The 16,771-nt window shown below is 50.6% G+C and overlaps 3 protein-coding genes across 7 annotated transcripts; 1 reads left to right on the top strand and 2 right to left on the bottom strand.

Moving 5' to 3' along the window:
• Nucleotides 1-373: 373 nt before the first annotated feature.
• LOC122380462 (T-complex protein 1 subunit beta-like) lies at nt 374-7,802 on the bottom strand. Its single transcript, XM_043363625.1, has 9 exons — nt 7,082-7,802; nt 5,518-5,686; nt 4,929-5,199; nt 4,199-4,401; nt 3,635-3,863; nt 2,654-2,828; nt 2,021-2,198; nt 1,448-1,651; nt 374-691 (listed from the first exon to the last, which is right to left on the bottom strand). Exons 1-9 carry the CDS (start codon nt 7,082-7,084, stop codon nt 519-521), a joined length of 1,605 nt encoding a protein of 534 aa, XP_043219560.1. The 5' UTR covers nt 7,085-7,802; the 3' UTR covers nt 374-518.
• On the top strand, nt 7,659-11,689 carry LOC122380463 (zinc finger CCHC domain-containing protein 10-like). Of its 5 annotated transcripts, none has more exons than XM_043363630.1 (4): nt 7,659-7,677; nt 8,747-8,804; nt 10,729-10,890; nt 11,302-11,689. In XM_043363630.1, the coding sequence occupies exons 2-4, from the start codon at nt 8,767-8,769 to the stop codon at nt 11,498-11,500; spliced, it is 399 nt and encodes a 132-aa protein (XP_043219565.1). In that variant the 5' UTR covers nt 7,659-7,677; nt 8,747-8,766; the 3' UTR covers nt 11,501-11,689. The 5 variants fall into 5 exon arrangements, with proteins under 5 accessions (XP_043219565.1, XP_043219562.1, XP_043219561.1 ...); XM_043363627.1 differs by lacking the exon at nt 7,659-7,677 and adding an exon at nt 7,824-7,842; XM_043363626.1 differs by lacking the exon at nt 7,659-7,677 and adding an exon at nt 7,825-8,109.
• A 244-nt stretch (nt 11,690-11,933) lies between these two features.
• On the bottom strand, nt 11,934-16,545 carry LOC122380460 (formin-like protein 5). The gene is made up of 6 exons (XM_043363623.1): nt 16,006-16,545; nt 14,765-14,996; nt 13,978-14,152; nt 13,602-13,771; nt 12,536-13,369; nt 11,934-12,327 (listed from the first exon to the last, which is right to left on the bottom strand). Exons 2-6 carry the CDS (start codon nt 14,921-14,923, stop codon nt 12,241-12,243), a joined length of 1,425 nt encoding a protein of 474 aa, XP_043219558.1. The 5' UTR covers nt 14,924-14,996; nt 16,006-16,545; the 3' UTR covers nt 11,934-12,240.
• Nucleotides 16,546-16,771: the final 226 nt, after the last annotated feature.

Here is a 16,771-nt window from a genome sequence, read left to right as displayed (position 1 = left end):
TTTTTATCTTGTTTACCGAAAAGCAGTGACCTGCCGTCTGTCAAACATTTCCCTATTCAACGAGAACTGTGATTTTTTTGCGTCGTTCAACCTCGTTTTCGTCGGCAAATGACGTTTTTTGCCAAGTTTTTTTTCTTCGGTAAATGGGTTATTGGATGTCTGATGTTCTGCACGGAAAAAAAACTAGATGTATCATACATAGCGGTAATCTGGTAGTTCTGTTTCGATATTGTCTCATTTTTTATGTCCCTCACCGGTCTTCACTGCATGGTCTATGAATGTTATCAACAGCAGAGCACATATTTTCCGAACACCGATAAGGAGCAGTCCCAACAGTGCCGCGCCACTGCGGCATCACCGAAAACAACTCAAGTCGCTGAGTGTGGTAATTATTATTGACCAGTTGACATGTCAGCACAAGCGTTAATGAAACACAAAGACAAGTAGGTGTGAATCACGGGCAGACCGCCGGTCGGTGGGCCGGTCGGCGGTGGCGGACGGACGCGGGCCGCCGGACACTAGCAGTGACCGCGGTCGTCCACCCGTTTGCGCGGCGCCGCCTTGATGATATCGTCCACACGGAGGATCATCTCGGCGGCCTCGGAGGCGGAGGCCACCATCTGCTGTTTGACCATGAACGACTCGGTGATGCCGAGCTCCTCCATGTTGCCGACAGTGCCGTCCAACATGTCTGCAGAGGAGAGGGAGAACGGTCAGTGACAGCAGTCGGGAGCAGAACAGCAGTGTGGCTAAATTGGTTTAGCGTTAGGGGGAGGATGTATAAAAAAGTCGTATGAGGATGTCACTATTTTTCAAAAAAACTCGTCTTCAGTGTCATTTTAGGTGCAGTTTTTACAAGTTATGTGGAAAAACTATACCTGACGTCAAGCTCTGGTGGAAAGTAGAAAAATCAAATATTGTCATCAAAGATGAAAAAACATTGCAAGCGCGACAGTACGAGTATGACGGTGTGAATCGTACATTGGAACATTTTTAGTCTTTATTCCTTCACTAGGTATGCTTTCACAACAAAAACGTTGTGATGATGTAATTCTAAAATTTCTGAGGATGTCATTATACTTTTTATTGGGGGTGACTTTCCCCGCAACATCACCAATTTGGCCACACTGCAGAACAATGAGCATGCATTGTGGACTTAAATGTTATGCTACAAGCCTAGCCTACAGTACCTGGGCAGTGCTAAGCAGAGTTACACGTTAACAAAATAGTCACGGTCAGCTGTGGCCAGGGCCACCGCATACCAAAACCCGGCAAACAACGTTTAAGTAATGCAAAGCACGACACTTTTACCATTCCAATGTACCCGAAGTCCCCATTCCGTCATAAAGACACGTCTCCCAAATCCTCATCCTCCTACTAAACCCCCCATCCCCTTCTAGCCTCACCCCTTCCATCGCCCCCACCACACCCTCTATCGTTTACTCACTGATGCCGAGCCGGTTCTGCCCCTGCGTGTGGCCGGCGCGCAGCTGGCTGACCAGCAGTGCAGAGTCGTAGCCGCCGTTGTCGGCGATAATGGTCGGCAGCTGAAGGAGCGCGCGCGCGTACGCCTCCATGGCCACGGCCTCCTTGCCGGGGGTGCGGGCCGCCTCCTCCAGCACGGCCACCGCCATCAGCGTCTCGCTGCAGCCTGGAGCGGACGGGGCGGGTCAGCATGGTGACTGGAGAGCAGACGGAAAGCAGTGGAAGGACCCACGAGGCGTTACCATTCTAGAGCATACATCACCAAAGACTTTTAAAATTCATTTCATTATTACTACGTATCGTATTATACTTAAAATCAAATTTTCATCTATAATTTGTGCGAGCGTTGATCATAAATCAGATCCGAATAAAGCAGAACTGCATAAACATTGTGCGTAGGTACCAACGTCATTCGTATCATCCGTGCACCGTACACAGTTTAAATAAATGTCCGCCAAACCGGGTCAGGCTGCCCTCGTGTATTCTAACATCCCTCCTTTCCCTAACACCGTGCCTGATCTCCCGGGTTACCCACCTCCTCCGAATACCGTGCGCGTCTCCTTGATTGTCGACGTGAGCACGCAGAGTGCGTCGTGCAGGGATCGCTCGGCCTCGTCCAGAATCTGCTGTGTGGCGCCGCGCAGAACCACCGTGCACGCCTCGCCCAGCGGCACGCCGGAGAACTTGATCATCTTCTCCTCGCCGATAAACACCTGTGGAGGGGAGGGGAGGGGATAAGTCAGCAGGGGCGGAGGGTGACCGGTACAAAGGTCGGACATATACCAGTGGCCGAGGGGAGACAGATGACGGCCGTGGACGGACGTCTGGGGTGCCTAGCAGACCCAGAAGTGGAATTAGTGCAGCTGCAGCGACGGTGCGATGGTGCGACGTCATTGGGAGTATCGCCCGATACTTTTTTTTTTGGCGATTCCCACTAGTCCTCCGAAAGATTAAAGATATGATCGAGGAGCGCTTGCAGAATGGTGACATGGTTAAACAAAACGACCACCGTGGTAATAAAAAACTTAACTTACTAACCAAGTTGCATTTCCGAACATCAACTAACGTCTCCGCCACGACTTCATCATCACACGCACGATGAAATAAAAGCGACACTAACCACCATCTCCCCTACACAGCACCCGTCTCCCAGCAGTGGGCCGCTCACCTCCTCGATGACTTTGCAGCTGCCCAGTTTGACCAGCTCCGGGTGGTCGAACGTCGACACGATCTCTCCGCCTGTCACCAGCGCCAGCCGCTCGATACCGTCAAAGTCGGCGTGCTCAATGGCCATGACGCCGGCGTCGGCAAACAGCTGCTCCGGGTAGTTGTAGATGAGCTGTCTGTTGATGGGGAAGGCGTGGGCACAAGGTGAGGGTGGTGCTTCTGCTGACAGTGGTGGGTTGGTTGGAATGGATGGGGTGGGGGGTGGGGGGGGGGGCACCGTGGCAGAGCATAACTGCAGACTGAGACCGAGACAAAGCTTCTGTCTGGGGGTGAGTGGCGGGCAAAACTAAAGCTAAAAAAACGGGCAAACCTCACCATTCAACAACAGATTTAATATTACGATCAGGCGCGGATACAAGGGGGGGCCATGGGGGCCATGGCCCCCCCCCTTGGCCGATTTTTTTCAAAAATAAAATAAAAAGTTAAAAAGTTAAAAAGCTGAAAAGGGGGCCTCCTGAAAATAAAGTGGCCGAAATCCGATGAGTTTTTTTTAACCTACCCACTTAGTTATTTCTTAGAAGACTAGCTGAGAAGACTTCTTTGTTAGAAGATTGGTAAAGCTTTTCATAACTTGGAGGTCTCTTATACTCACAGAGATGACCACTTTTACAGGGCCTCCTAACCTGCACAGAGGGCCTCCAAGCCTGCACAGATGTTGAGATGTTGCCTGAACAGCTAGATAAGCTCAATAGACGCAGTTTTTTTTTTTTTGGGGGGGGGGCCAACAAGTGGGAAGATGGGGCCTCCAACAGGTGGGATTATGGGGGGGGGGGCCTCCTGGTTTCTAATGGCCCCTCCCTTGGAGATTTTCTGGATCCGCCCCTGATTACGATGCAACTGTCATTGCACCACCAAAAATCAACGTCGCCATAGCTCTACCCCCTTGGTCGCCGTCTCCACAGCCAGCGTCATTACTCCTCACCTGTTGATGAACACGTTGATGCCGTGTTTGACAATCTTCTCCACCTTATCCTTCATCTTCTCCTTCTCTGCCACCTCCAGCTCGGCGACCCGCGCCGTCGAGTCGGCCTTGACTCGCGAGCCGAACACCTTGATCTTGTCCGTGTCCATTGGCGTATTGGCGATCAGGATCTGGGCGTTCTCCATCCGCTTCGGCTGGTGCACGCCGATCTTCTTGTTCAGGATGAAGCCTGTGACACAGGTGGCAGTGTGAGATGACAGCATAGGAAAGGCACAGCATTCGGGGTTAAGTGCACCGGTGGGTGGTTGGATTAATTTTTGGGCGGTTAAGAAGTCATTAAAAACAGAGTTAATATTAGCAAACCGACGATTCACCGAAAAGCTAGACTACAGTACCAGTAATAGCGACCCGTACGATTTCTTGTGGAGTAAAGTCCTCATTCAATTATTACGTTACTTGGATAGTTGTCCCGGGCCACTATTGTGCCCCACTCAGGATCGGCAGTAGTAACGGTGGAGCCATCTACACTACGCCCAACCCTCAGCGCCATCAGCCGGTACCTACCTTCATCGAGGAAAGAGTCTCGCAGCGTCTTGCCCTGCACCTTGAGCACCTGGATGGCCTGCAGGTTGCCGGAGCTCTTCAGCCGCAGCACGGCGTTCACCGCCAGCTCGGCGAAAAAGTCCTTGTGCTGCGCCAGGATCTTGGAGCCTAGTGTGGTCCGTGCGATGTTCATCAGGTCGTTCCGGAACTTATCCGGGTCCGAGCTGCTCACACATACAGACGGACGACATGGTGTTAGAATAAAGACGAGGGCTGACCAGCAGGGAACAATAAAAAATGCCGGGATATACTTAATGAATTTCAAATCCACTGTTTAGCAGAAAAGCCCGAGAATATAAACAGTAAACACAAATGTAAAACACACGTGTGTAGCTGAACTTATTTCCTAAACATGTTTTCCTTTGATGGCTTATCATGCATTTATAGTCCCATTATCTTTGAGCCAGTGAAGGTGTTTGTGAGCTTTAGGTAAAAACAGCAACAACAGCAATACAGAATCAATTGCCCTGACCCGATTCGCCCAGTGACTCGGCATTCCCATCTCCGCTATATCAGTCTTTCATTTCCCATCTCCGCCCCCGATCACCGCTATATCAGTCTTTCATTGCATTGTGTTCGTCGTAGTGTGCTCTAGGGCAAACCCCGCCCAGAAGTGTTCCACTGACTAGGTCAGTCTCTCATCTTTTACCCCCGCAGTGAGAGTTCATCTCTCCTAACCACTGCCACTGACCCGTGGTTGACGGTGGAGCCGGCCAGCGCCTTGCGGGCGATATCGGTGGCGCGCCGCCAGCCGGCGATGATGTTCTGCGGGTGCAGCTTCATGCCGACCAGCTTCTCTGCCTCCTTGAGCAGCTCGGAGGCGAGCACTGTGACGGAGGTGGTGCCGTCGCCCACCTCGTCGTCCTGCACGCACGACATGTTGACCAGCACCTTGGCCGCCGGGTTATCGACGCCGATGTTCTTCAGGATGGTGGCGCCGTCGTTGGTCACCTCTACCTTACCTGCTCGAGCGAGAACGGCGCCGACACGGTCAGACGTGATCGACAAGCATGACACGGCAGAAAAATAACGACTATTTTGATGTGATGCATAATTGTGAACTCTTAAATGTAGGCAATTAATTACCTACACCAAAATTTAGTTTTGGACCAGCCCGTCTACCAAATCAGACAGCCAAACACGAAAATAATAAACATGATCACTGTCATGTAACACCACAGAGCCTCATGTTATCCTGACTGCACGCACCAGCGCATCACCGCGACAACGTGGATGGTCTCTACAATAAACTCATACTCATACTCATACATACAACTCACCTTCGCTCCGTCCGACTGAGATCAGGATTTTGTCCATCCCCTTGGGGCCGAGCGTGGACTTGACGAGATCGCCGATGGCGATCGCGCCGACGAAGCTGGAGAGCCGAGCGATCTCAGCCTTCTCCTCCTCGGCTCCGCCACGCAGAACATGGACGGGGTTCAGCGAGGCCTGCAAGGCACGACAATGACTGTGTTTAACAATCAGTCATATGGGGTAGCAGTTCTAAGCTGTGAGAGAATCAGGGGAATCAAGGGAACCTGGCAACTCTGAATCCTGGAAAAGGTCGTGAACTGACTCAAGATCTTTGTCTGAATAGTGTTTTAATTTGTTCAATATGACTCAGACTCAATCCCACTGATAGAATGAACCACAAAAGGCTAAGTAATATCAGGCAAAGTTTCAAATTCATTATATGAGAAATTTATTCTTTTAGCCTGACAATGGTTTTGCCCTGGTAAGGTCATCTGGACCTGAGAAGAATAGGAGTGAGACAGAGAAACAAGCATAACACACCACCCTGTGAATTATTCAAGGGAGACTCAATTCAGCCACTAGGTGACTGCAATGGTCCTGGTAATGCTTGACCTTATCTTTATCAACACCAAGATGCATGTCATGCCTAGAACCAGACTAGTCTAGTACTTCAATGCTTTAGCTTATCTCTACCTGAGTAGGTCAAAGAAAGAAGAAAAAACAATCAAGTTGGTAATATGGTTTGGTGTTTTGAGAAGCTAGTTGGCTCTTCAAATCTGATTTTTTCTCTCTCTTTGGGACCAAAATTGAGGACCAAAATGACAATTCTTTAAAACTGCAAGCTTCTAAAATGAAAAGCTTTTAGTTCCAACCAATCCAGTAATACTCATACCAGATGTGAGCACCAAATAGATATTTTGTCTACACCAGCCCATCTGACTACACCTAAACATGGGCAGCATACTATCTCAGGCTCCACATTCCTGGTGATAATAATGCTAAAAATATATACACTTGATTGGAGGCTGATCATAATTCTCAGGCCAGCTTTTTGAACAGAAAAGTTGCTGCCTGATTGTTCTTCATGGATTCATACATCTCAATCCCAATGCACAAAAAATAACCACATGCATAGACCACTATATACCTATACCACTATATACATATACATAGACCACTATATAGATATATAGTGGTCTAGCCACAAGCGATATCATCCATTGTGATTACCACTTTTTTCACACCAGCAATTGCTTTCTGAGCATGGATGAGCCTAGCTCTGTGCATTAGGACAGGCCATTTGTTGCATTTAATTCTCAGACTGAAGAATTCCTCACTAAAACAGCCATTCGGGTGACACAAAATGCAAGGAATCCAGCGGGATCAAGTGAAAGGGGCCATTTGATATACAACATGAGAGGAATCCAAGGGGATTCTGCGGCCCAGGTGGAAATTCCACAAAAAACTGCCCGTCGGAACACACAATAGATCAGTTGTACACAAAAATAAATGCAGCCAGAAATTTTCACATTAGTTAACATGCCCTCTGTTTCTTCAAACATCAATAATATTCCCCTCAGAAGGACTTACCATGATGAGAAGGTAAAAACTTAAGGTATCCTTGTGCGACGACAAACTATGAGTATTCCGATTCTATTTACAACAAACTGGAAATTACCAGGCTGGGATGGTTATCAAGAAATTACAAGCTAGCAATTATAAATAAACCACCTAGAAGCCTTTGAACAAAAAGGAGTGCTTTTTATGCTCCTAAACCCCTCCTTGGAACATCCACGCCCAAATTCCAAAGCTTAGAGAACAATCAGAGAACAATCTATAGATGGCCTTGAGAACAATGCATGCCGGCCCGGCGCACACTACCAGTCACGCGCTATGCGCCATTTTGCCTTTCATTCTCAGTAAAAGTATGACATAAGCACAGCTTTTTCTGTAACGCTGATTCGTCAATATGAGATATATGACGTAATATTTGAGAATTTCTATATCAATCGAAGAATATAGGCGCGCCAATATCGTCGTCAGCGAAGCTTCTCGATGAATTTGGTTTCACTCATTTTTTCCCACTTTGCACTAAATATGTTCCTCTTTTTACGGCAGTCTTTGATAGTTAAAAAGACACTTCTAATGAAATACCTATTTGTGCTTTTAGGATCTTGGCTTGAAAAGTCAGAATAATCATTCAAACCCTAAAATACTCTTGAATTATGTGCATACCAATTATTTTGTCGTGGAACAATTATAGTGATTTAATAGACATTTCGGAGGAGGAAATACACTGCGTGCTGGCTTTGACTCTTGACGTGCTCGACCTCAAAAGCTCAAAGTTTAGGGCTTTGGTTTAGGGCAAGTTTAGGGCCTTGGCTAAAGCTTGTGCCGTGAAATCCAAGAGCGAACTTGCAACAGAAAATTGACATTTTTCCAGTAGTCTCGATTGGCATATAACTCGGCCAGAATTTTAATTCAAAATAACATTGGTTTTAACTTTTTAATAGATAGGTAGTCAAAGTAGATTCAGATGATGAACCTGAGCTGAAGGTTTGGGTTGAGACAGTTGTGCTTACATCAATGAGTAAAATTCTATGTCAAGTTTCTCAACAGTAAGTTGTTTAAAATGAGATAGGGAAGCCCAATATCAAAACAATATCAGTATGCTCTCAAGGTCCTATTGTACAGTCTGTCTTAAAAGTACCACGCAAAGTAACGGTGGATCCATCAAGGCCTGACCGAGGAAGGGTTTGCTAAATTTGAGTCACTAAAGCATTTGACATCCTCGTCCATTCCGGCCAGGTCAATTGGTTCGGTGACTTTCAAATTATAGCAGGCCCTTCCTCGGTCAGGCTTGATGGATCCACTGTCACTTTGTGCGGTACTTTTAAGACAGACTGTACATATTGATATGCCGATGGCGTGCGTAATGACAGCCAAATGCCTACCTGCAACAAATTTGCAAGCCTACAATTTATATGGCTAGTGACATTTTAACTTTGTTTTTGGTCCACAATCATTTTGTCAGTATTTTTCATTTTTAATATGTAGGTAGGGTATGTCTTGGTGGGCAGGTAGTGGCATATACTGTTTTAAAGAAATATTTTTGTATCTATGCATGTGTCACTGCATGTAGGTATGCATGCATGCCACAACAGCAAATGATTGCCTCATCTTGTGTGTTGATTACAGTTCAATTGGTGCTGGGGTCATGTTTCTCCACCTTAGATATCTTCATCTCTATTGCAGGTACTACCATCTGGTGAATCATGCCTATGGGAGCAGGAGGGTTCCTCAACAAAAAGAGGTATGTGCTTCTTATGGAATAAAGGATGGCCATTTTCTTTGTCCTCAATACATTCACTGTCACCAGACTTGTGACAGCTCAAGAAAAAAGTGAGCTCGCTCAGCTCAACTCCGTCTTATCCGCTCCCGCTCAGCTCCCGCTCAGTTTAACGCGGCTCAGCTCAGCTCACATTCCGCTCAAACCGGCTGCGCTCCGCTCACGCTCAGCTCAGCTCAGCTCAGTTTCCGCTCAGCTCAGCTCAGCTCAGTTTCCGCTCAGCTCAGCTCAGCTCAGTTTCCGCTCAGCTCAGCTCAGCTCAGCTCAGTTTCCGCTCAGCTCAGCTCAGTTTCCGCTCAGCTCAGCTCAGCTCAACTCAGTTCCCGTTCAGCTCAGCTCAGTTTCTGCTCATTTCAGCTCAGCTCAGTTTCCGCTCAGAAAAAATGTACCGACGAAAAAATGCACGGACGAAAAAATGTACAGACGAAAAAGGTCGGACGAAAATCTGCGGACGAAAAATTGTCCGACGAAAATCTTCTAGACGAAAAAAACGTCATGGAATCATCTCAACTAGGCGGTGTTTCACGGCCGAGAGCAGCACGCCCACGCCGCCATCCGCTCTTGGCAGTTGGCACCCTGCCAGGAGCTGACGTTACATTTTGGGGTAGTGTTGGAACTTGGAGATAAGAGTTTGTTTATATCTCCATGGAAACCCCATTTGACACGTGTGATAGCAGCGTGCTGTTATCAGTGAAACCTATAACACCGCCCTGATCTCAACCAAGGCAATGTCAACGCTATTAGAATTCATAGTCAGCGTGTGAATAAGGGAGCTTTTCCCATGTAATGGACATTAGAAGATGAGAGTTCCAGTTAGTGCCTCTGCCCCACCCCACTTTCAATAGGATATGGTTGCTTAGCCCACATTCAACCAACGAAGAGGAACTTTATTTGCTAATTCCTAATTGTAAATATTTTATGCAGAGGTAAGAACCCTTATTGATAAAATTAATTTAAATAACTGCTTAAATAACAAAGTGAAGAATGCTGAATTGTACATTGCGGAGCAGAGTGTCAAGGCGAAGCATCAAAGCCTGACAGTAGGTATTCATCTTGCAGTCAGACTTGAAACTTGAGACTGGCTGTATTAGCCTGTAAATTGGCCAAGACCCTGGTCTTCCAATTTCCATGCAATATGGGTGAAAGAAATTAAGCTTGATTAGTGATTACTATTGATTTCTTTAGAGTTTTGATATTTTTAAGTGCGATCACGAAGGCAGTGTAATTGCTCACTCCATAGCTAGCTCATAGCTGAAGCATCAAAGCCTGAGTTAATTTCCAAGCATGAACTGAAAAGAATTAGAACTGGATCAGCTCAGCTCAGCTAAATCAGCTCAGCTCAATCAGCTCAGCTCAGCTCAGCTCAGCTCAGCTCAATCAGCTCAGCTCGCTCAGCTCAGCTCAGCTCAATCAGCTCAGCTCGCTCAGCTCAGCTCAGCTCGCTCAGCTCAGCTCAATCAGCTCAGCTCAGCTCAAGCTCAAGCTCATTCAGCTCAGCTCAGCTCAAGCCCATTCAGCTCAGCTCAGACAGCAGCTCAGCTCAATGCATTACTGAGCCGGCTCAGCTCACAGCTCAACAATTTGGCAAAATGTTGAGCCGGCTCATGAGCTGAGCTGATTTTTGAGCCGGCTCAACTGAGCTTGATCACAAGTCTGACTGTCACCCTGTTCAATTGGACACACGCCATTGATTATCTTGTGTCAGGGGCAGAGCGAAAGGGTCATAAAACATGTAACCCTATGCTGTTACCAGTGCTTGGTCAATAAAGAGAAGGTACTAGAAAAACAGCTGTGCTCTGCTATAAAAAATCTGTGATGTTTTGTCATCCACTCTCTCCTACTCCAGGGCTCTGACATGTTCACTTGTCAAATGTCTCGTTATTTTCAGCGCACCTTCAGCGGAAGGCGTGAGATGCCAGAAATGCCTGGAGAAGGGTCATTGGACCTACGAGTGCACCGGTAAACGCAAATACGTGCACCGCGACTCCAGAACGCAAACTTTGAAAAAGCGACTGAAAGAGAGCGAGGAAAAGAAGAAACTGGAGAAAATGTAAGTAGTTTTGTGGTGGCATTGAGCGGCAGCACCGCCGTCGTCTGACCGTGCAACGATCGTCCGCGAAACGAGACCGAAATGTTGGAGTAGAAATATCGGCAGCAACGGCTTCTTGAAAACACGTTGATGTTTGTCTGAATATTCTTACGCGTCTGGACCGTAATTCGCCGTGGAGACAGTAGACAATGCCTTTCTCAATGGGCATCTGATTAAGAATCGCCATTTTCGTATCTGACTATAAATATGGCTTATGGGTAGCATAATATATGCCAGCGACTGCATTCCAGGTTGCTTGGGTACTTTGAGGCTTCCCTGCGAATTCCGTGACCGTCATAGACACGTGGAAATCCCGGTACAGCCCCACCGTCCGTCTTTGGCCAAACGTCCCCTATGTCCACTGTTTCACAGGCAGGCGGCGGCGGCAGCGGCCAAGGCGGCCCGGTCCGACTCCGACTCAGACAGCTCCTCAGACTCCGACTCGGACAGCTCCAGCTCCAGCAGCGACTCCAGCTCGTCAGACTCCGACTCAGACTCGTCCAGTTCGAGCTCGAGTTCGAGTGACAGTTCGGCCACAGAGTCGAATAAAAAGAAAAAGAAGAAGAAATGAGCGCTGGGAACTGTGATCGGCGACTTCGAGGGAATGGGGTAAGGGATTCGGACGGCTGACACGTCATAGCGGATGTCAGACTTCCATTTTATATCATGTACATTGTGGATATTCCGCATATTCATACCGTGTTGTTTTGTACCGATGACGTTGCGCTTCATTGATGCGGAATAAATCATGTTCATCATTGATCACCCTTTTGCATGCTAGTGATACTACATCAGGGCCCTGTTTCACCGGTGATAGCAGCACGCTGCTTTTACACGTGTCAAATTGGGTTTCCATGGAAACATCAACAGGCCCATTGCTCCAACACTACCACAAGTGTGACGTCAGCTCGCGCAATTTGATAGCAGCGTGGTAGCAGCGTCCCGTGAAACACCGCCCAGTACTGAATCAGCAATTAGTAGACGACTCCATCGAAAGGCGCGGAGTTAGCAAGTTCGTATATTTGGTCAGCTGTCAATGCCTCTGTACACAGCAGTAATTATACACGTCATATATAAATGGACCAACTACCAAGCGCAGTAAGCCAGTAACCTTTCAGCATCGGACACGCGAGGATACACGACGTGCATCAAATAACACGTGCTATATTTGGGAACCTAACAAAACAATGCCCCTTGTCAATGCACGATACCTCAACAAAATGCAAGAACGTATTATGTATACAATTAAGTCGGTGGGACAAATAATTACGGGAGATAACTGAACATGTTGAGACATAAAATACAGCACACTTAGCAGTCAGAGTCGATCACTACGGGAGGTCCCGGAGCCTTACCGGTCACCGATTCCGCAGCCGGCTTGGGAGAAGCGGGACTCGGCTGAAAAAAAAGAATACAGTCGTCACTCGTCAGTGTCTTTGGCTATTCATTATTGACATTGACATTTCCTGGCTGTTTAGACGCTGCATCGGTGGCCTCAGAGGAGCGAGGCGCCCTGTCAAAAAACTTCACCGATCTCCATGAGCCGCTATTTGAGACTGCTCTTTACGTGAACAGACTAGGTCCGTAGTCGCCCCCGTGTCCTCACCTGCTCTGATGGCTCTGCCGGCCGGTCCCCGGCTCCCGGCGGGGGCGGGGGCGGTACTGTCGGCCTCCTGAGCGGCGTGTCGGCCCTCCGTCCCACCGGGCCGGCCTCCAGCAGACTGACCAGCTGCACCACACTGCGCCGCTCCGGCTGCTCCGGCTCCGGCGCGCCCTCCGGGGAGCCGTACCCGGAGGAGACGGCCGGAGAGGCGGCGCCGGCCGGCTGCGGACGGTCCCCGGGGCCCGGCGTCACCTGGAGCGCCTCCAGCGCCTCGAGCGCCTCCTGCAGCTCGCGCGAGGCCCGGTAGTTGGGGTCGCTGTGCAGTCTACTCAGCGCGCTCGTCAGCCGGCCGATGGTGCCGGCCAGGGGCGTCTGCGGCGGCGGGCGCTCGGAGACCGGTGTCGGCAGCGGGCTGGCACACAGCGGTACCGGGGCCGGCGGGAACGGCCGGGCCGGAGAGCTGCACTCGGTCAGAGTCGGCGCCGGGGAGGGTCGCACCTCGAGCAGACTACAGGAGCGCACCGGACGCGGCTCGGTGGGCGGCCAGCCGCCGCGGCTCGGCCCGTAGATGGCACTGAGCAGGCTGAGACAGCGCGGCAGCTGCGAGCTCCCGCTGCCCGGCTCCGAGCGCTGAGCGGTGCGCACCGACAGACTGGCACAGCTGGAGCGGCTGGGCGGCGCTGCCGGCGGCGGCGGAGGGGGAGGCGGCGGCGCGTCCAGCGGGGTCTCACAGCGGGCTGTCTCCACACTGGACTGGGTGCGGTACACCCAGGAGGCCAGCGGGGCCGGGGTGGTCAGCCACAGGTCCGGCGCGCCCGGCTTCTGCGTCATCTGGCTCTGGAAACACGGCAAATTGCACTATTGAAACATGAAACACAGTCATACGCGGGTACAGCGTGGACTTATGAGACTAGACTACTGTAGTTGCTTCCAATAAAGCCAACCACCGCCTTCTGTATTTCATCAGTTCAGTTGCCAAAAAAGTACGTGGTCTACATGACTGAGTATTGAAATCTTTGATCGGTGAACAAGGAGCACCACTATCTACCAGCTCCATCCAAAGGCTTACCTGAGAAAACATGAAGCTCGAAGTGCCGGAGGAGGTCGATTTGGGCGACTGCCAGGTGCGCGTGCCGGGTCGGTACTGCTCGTAGGCCAGCTGCATGCAGAACACCACGTTCCCGGCAATGAAGGAGGCCGCCGCCGCCACCGCCGTCGATACCGCTAGGATGAGACAAACTGCGGAGACATGAACAGAATAACGTTGGCAAGATAAATCTACACTTAACAGGAGTAGAGCTAGTGGGCACTTATTCTTAGATAGACCCCATAGCAAGCTGTCAGTCAACAATTCCTCAAGGCATATATTGACCCCTAGTATTGACATGGTGTCGAGTTTAGAAATGACCAAGACCGCTCCCGCTTCCACTAGCGTCTCTCGTTACCTAGAGCGACGTCGGTGGCCTGCTGGGGGCTCGGTGCCAGGCCCAGGAGCACCCCGAGGGCGGCGTTGACGACTGGCGCCGAGCAGAAGGCGGCCAGCTGCAGCTGAGAGCGGCGCGAGGCGTGCAGCGGTCCCGAGAAACAGAGCATCACCGATACCAGACCGGCCAGCACGTCCTGCGGACACGGGGGGTTGTTGAAGTGTCTCGGAGAGACACGGATGTCTCAGGGACACGGGTCCCCACAGGGGTGTCCCAGGGATACGGACAGTTATTGATGCGTGCCGTAGACATGGGCGTTTATTGAGGTGTCCCGTGGGTACAGGGACATTTTCTGAGGTCTAGGGACATGGACACGACTAGTGGGGGATCCCGGGGACAGACTGACTGACGCACCTACTGGCATATACTATGGACGCGATCACGACCGCCGAGGTGTCCCAAGTGAGGCATTATTGACAGGACGTCCACGACTAATCCTAATAAGCAGTTCTATCGATGCACTGTGCGCTCGCAGCGGCTCAAATTCACTCACTCTGGTTTTGAACTCGGTACTCAAACATATGATTCATCCAGACTGAGGCGGTGGACGGCAGAGAATCTGACTCATCCAAACTGGCGATATCACATTCACAATCTGACTCATCCAGGCTCTGCTAGCTGTTCCCCACACAGTTCGATTGCCCCATAGCCCACGTCAATTAAAAACCCGCTAATCCCGTGCCCAAAAGTACGGAATTTGCGAATCGTGACTCTCCAGACTCTCAATACTTATGTCTTCTCGACTCACCCAGAGCCCCGCTGCGATGGTGGCTCCGTTGACCGCCGGCCGCGGCGCCTTCAGCAGCAGGTAGAGGCCGCAGACCAGCTGGCCGACGCCGGCCAGCAGCAGCACGGCTGCCAGCAGTCCGGCCAGCAGCATCCAGGACCGCGCCCCGACCGGTGCCATGTCCGCTGTCTATCGGGGCGCCGCTCCGTCCCGGCCGGCCGTTCGCTGATTATGTGCCGACACACACCGCGCCCTGTGTGGTCGGGCTCGTCAGATGCGCAGCGAGAGACGCCGAGACGCGGTGCAACGCTAAGACACGGCACGAGTCACGGCTTGCGGCGGTACGAGTCGCAGCATGCGACGCTGAGGCGGCAGGGGATGAGAAACGACGTGCGACGCTGAGACAGGGGACGCGAGAGGACGTGCCACGCCGAGGCAGGGGATGAGACCCGATTTGCGACGCTGAGGAAGGGGATGAGACACAGTGCACGATACTCCGACAAAGGACAAGCGAGGCAGGACGCACGGCACTGACACTGAGACCTGACTGGAGGAAGCGACCAGTCAGCAGGAAGCGGCGATATCTCGTGCGGCGCCAGTCCCCTGACAGCAGGGATGTGACGGCACGTCGCGTCACCGCCACAGGACGTGACGTGATGCGGCCGCACACCAGAGACACTCGCGGTACGGCTAACACAGTGCGTGCTGAACGGAAAGGACGGCGGAAGACGGAAGATGGAACGGTGGCCGACGGGGACCGTCCTGCGAAATATGCGTTTTTTATAGAAAGATGTGTCAGCGCAGCTCCAGGATTTATGCAGTGAGCAGCTCTGGCAGTCAAATTCAATTGACCAATGAATCAGGTGAAACATTGCTCCAGTAGGCTGGCATATTGATAGAAAACGCAATGTAACATTGTGCTGCGTCGTTGCAAGAAGGCAATCTGGTGGACCTCGCACTGGGGATCAAAGGTCTTGTTATAACGACCCTTGGGACGGATGAAACAGCACGGGATCGGACGAACAGACAAACACGCGTGACGCGGGCAGACTGACGGGAGGACACAAGTAAAAGACGAACACGGAACAATTCACGATCATCGGAGGTGGCCAACTCACACTATCTCTGCACCAATTGTGCCCTATCCAGCCTGTGGTCCCTCGGCGCACGGTTTTACCCGATCCGTGGTTAGTGAGGCCGGGGTCCCAACTGTTATGCTCACGTGCTAACCTTACGCGTGGTCCGTCAGCTCACGGTCTCACCTGGTTTACAATCCTGCAGCTCAGTTGTCCCCAGCTCCGTAAGAAGCGCCTGCTCCGCTCTCCCGACAGCTCCGCCGCGCACCGCAGACGCCTGCCGCGGCCGGCCGCCGCTGCCCGCCTGCGGTCGGCCGGCCCTTGGCCCTCGCCCGCGGCACTGACCTAGAGGTGGGACGCAGTACCGGCCCCGCACTACCCCCGGGAATGTGTGGGGTATGATGGTGCATTCTGACGGATGCGAGTGTGCCTGGCGAGATTGAGATGATGTTAGCAGCTGATGGTGGATTGAAGGATGAGGTGCTACCACCTCTGTCAATTCTCGCCGTCCGTCGAGCAAGTATCAATTGTCACATCCCTTTGATACCAGACCATGCAATATTTTTACATTTCTCACACGTGATACAGCCCCTGATGCAGCCATACTGATACCTGGTAAAAAGTACGAGCAACAACGGAAAGAAATGACGCCTTAGCCTTACAGTCACTCGGAGATTATTCGTGGAGTCTGTGAACTGGCTAAACCGTAGGACATCAATTTAATTACCTACATTTATCACTTTAAACGTTATGTCTTTGTATGTTTTGAAAGTTGTCTCACATCTTTGAGCACCATTAACAGGACAAGCGCCACGATCTCAAACGGATTGAAAGTAATTAAATTAATTTCTGAAAGTACTTGAAAAGCAATTTCTTGAAAGGCAAACCGGAATAAACTAACGTCGTAAATGATTCATTTCGCATTACCCATCAAACATATTTGATCAAAAGC

Source organism: Amphibalanus amphitrite, unplaced genomic scaffold (assembly GCF_019059575.1).
Source record: "Amphibalanus amphitrite isolate SeventyFive unplaced genomic scaffold, NRLGWU_Aamphi_draft 000098F_arrow, whole genome shotgun sequence".
NCBI lineage: Eukaryota > Metazoa > Arthropoda > Thecostraca > Balanomorpha > Balanidae > Amphibalanus > Amphibalanus amphitrite.
The sequence above is the reverse complement of the archived record's forward strand: the minus strand, read 5'-3'. Positions and strand labels throughout refer to the sequence as shown.

Excerpts from the sequence above, each read along its gene's own strand:
- LOC122380462 (XM_043363625.1), bottom strand. Across the intron at positions 3,864-4,198 it reads AGACTCTTTCCTCGATGAAG|GCTTCATCCTGAACAAGAAG; the intron begins GTAGGTACCGGC and ends CCTGTGTCACAG. Across the intron at positions 2,829-3,634 it reads ATCAACGTGTTCATCAACAG|ACAGCTCATCTACAACTACC; the intron begins GTGAGGAGTAAT and ends CCCCATCAACAG.
- LOC122380463 (XM_043363630.1), top strand. The coding sequence starts at position 8,767 with ATGCCTATGGGAGCAGGAGGGTTCCTCAACAAAAAGAG. Across the intron at positions 8,805-10,728 it reads GGGTTCCTCAACAAAAAGAG|CGCACCTTCAGCGGAAGGCG; the intron begins GTATGTGCTTCT and ends CGTTATTTTCAG. Across the intron at positions 10,891-11,301 it reads AAGAAGAAACTGGAGAAAAT|GCAGGCGGCGGCGGCAGCGG; the intron begins GTAAGTAGTTTT and ends ACTGTTTCACAG.
- LOC122380460 (XM_043363623.1), bottom strand. The coding sequence starts at position 14,923 with ATGGCACCGGTCGGGGCGCGGTCCTGGATGCTGCTGGCCGGACTGCTG. Across the intron at positions 14,153-14,764 it reads CCATCGCAGCGGGGCTCTGG|GACGTGCTGGCCGGTCTGGT; the intron begins GTGAGTCGAGAA and ends CCGTGTCCGCAG. Across the intron at positions 12,328-12,535 it reads CGGCAGAGCCATCAGAGCAG|CCGAGTCCCGCTTCTCCCAA; the intron begins GTGAGGACACGG and ends CTTTTTTTTCAG.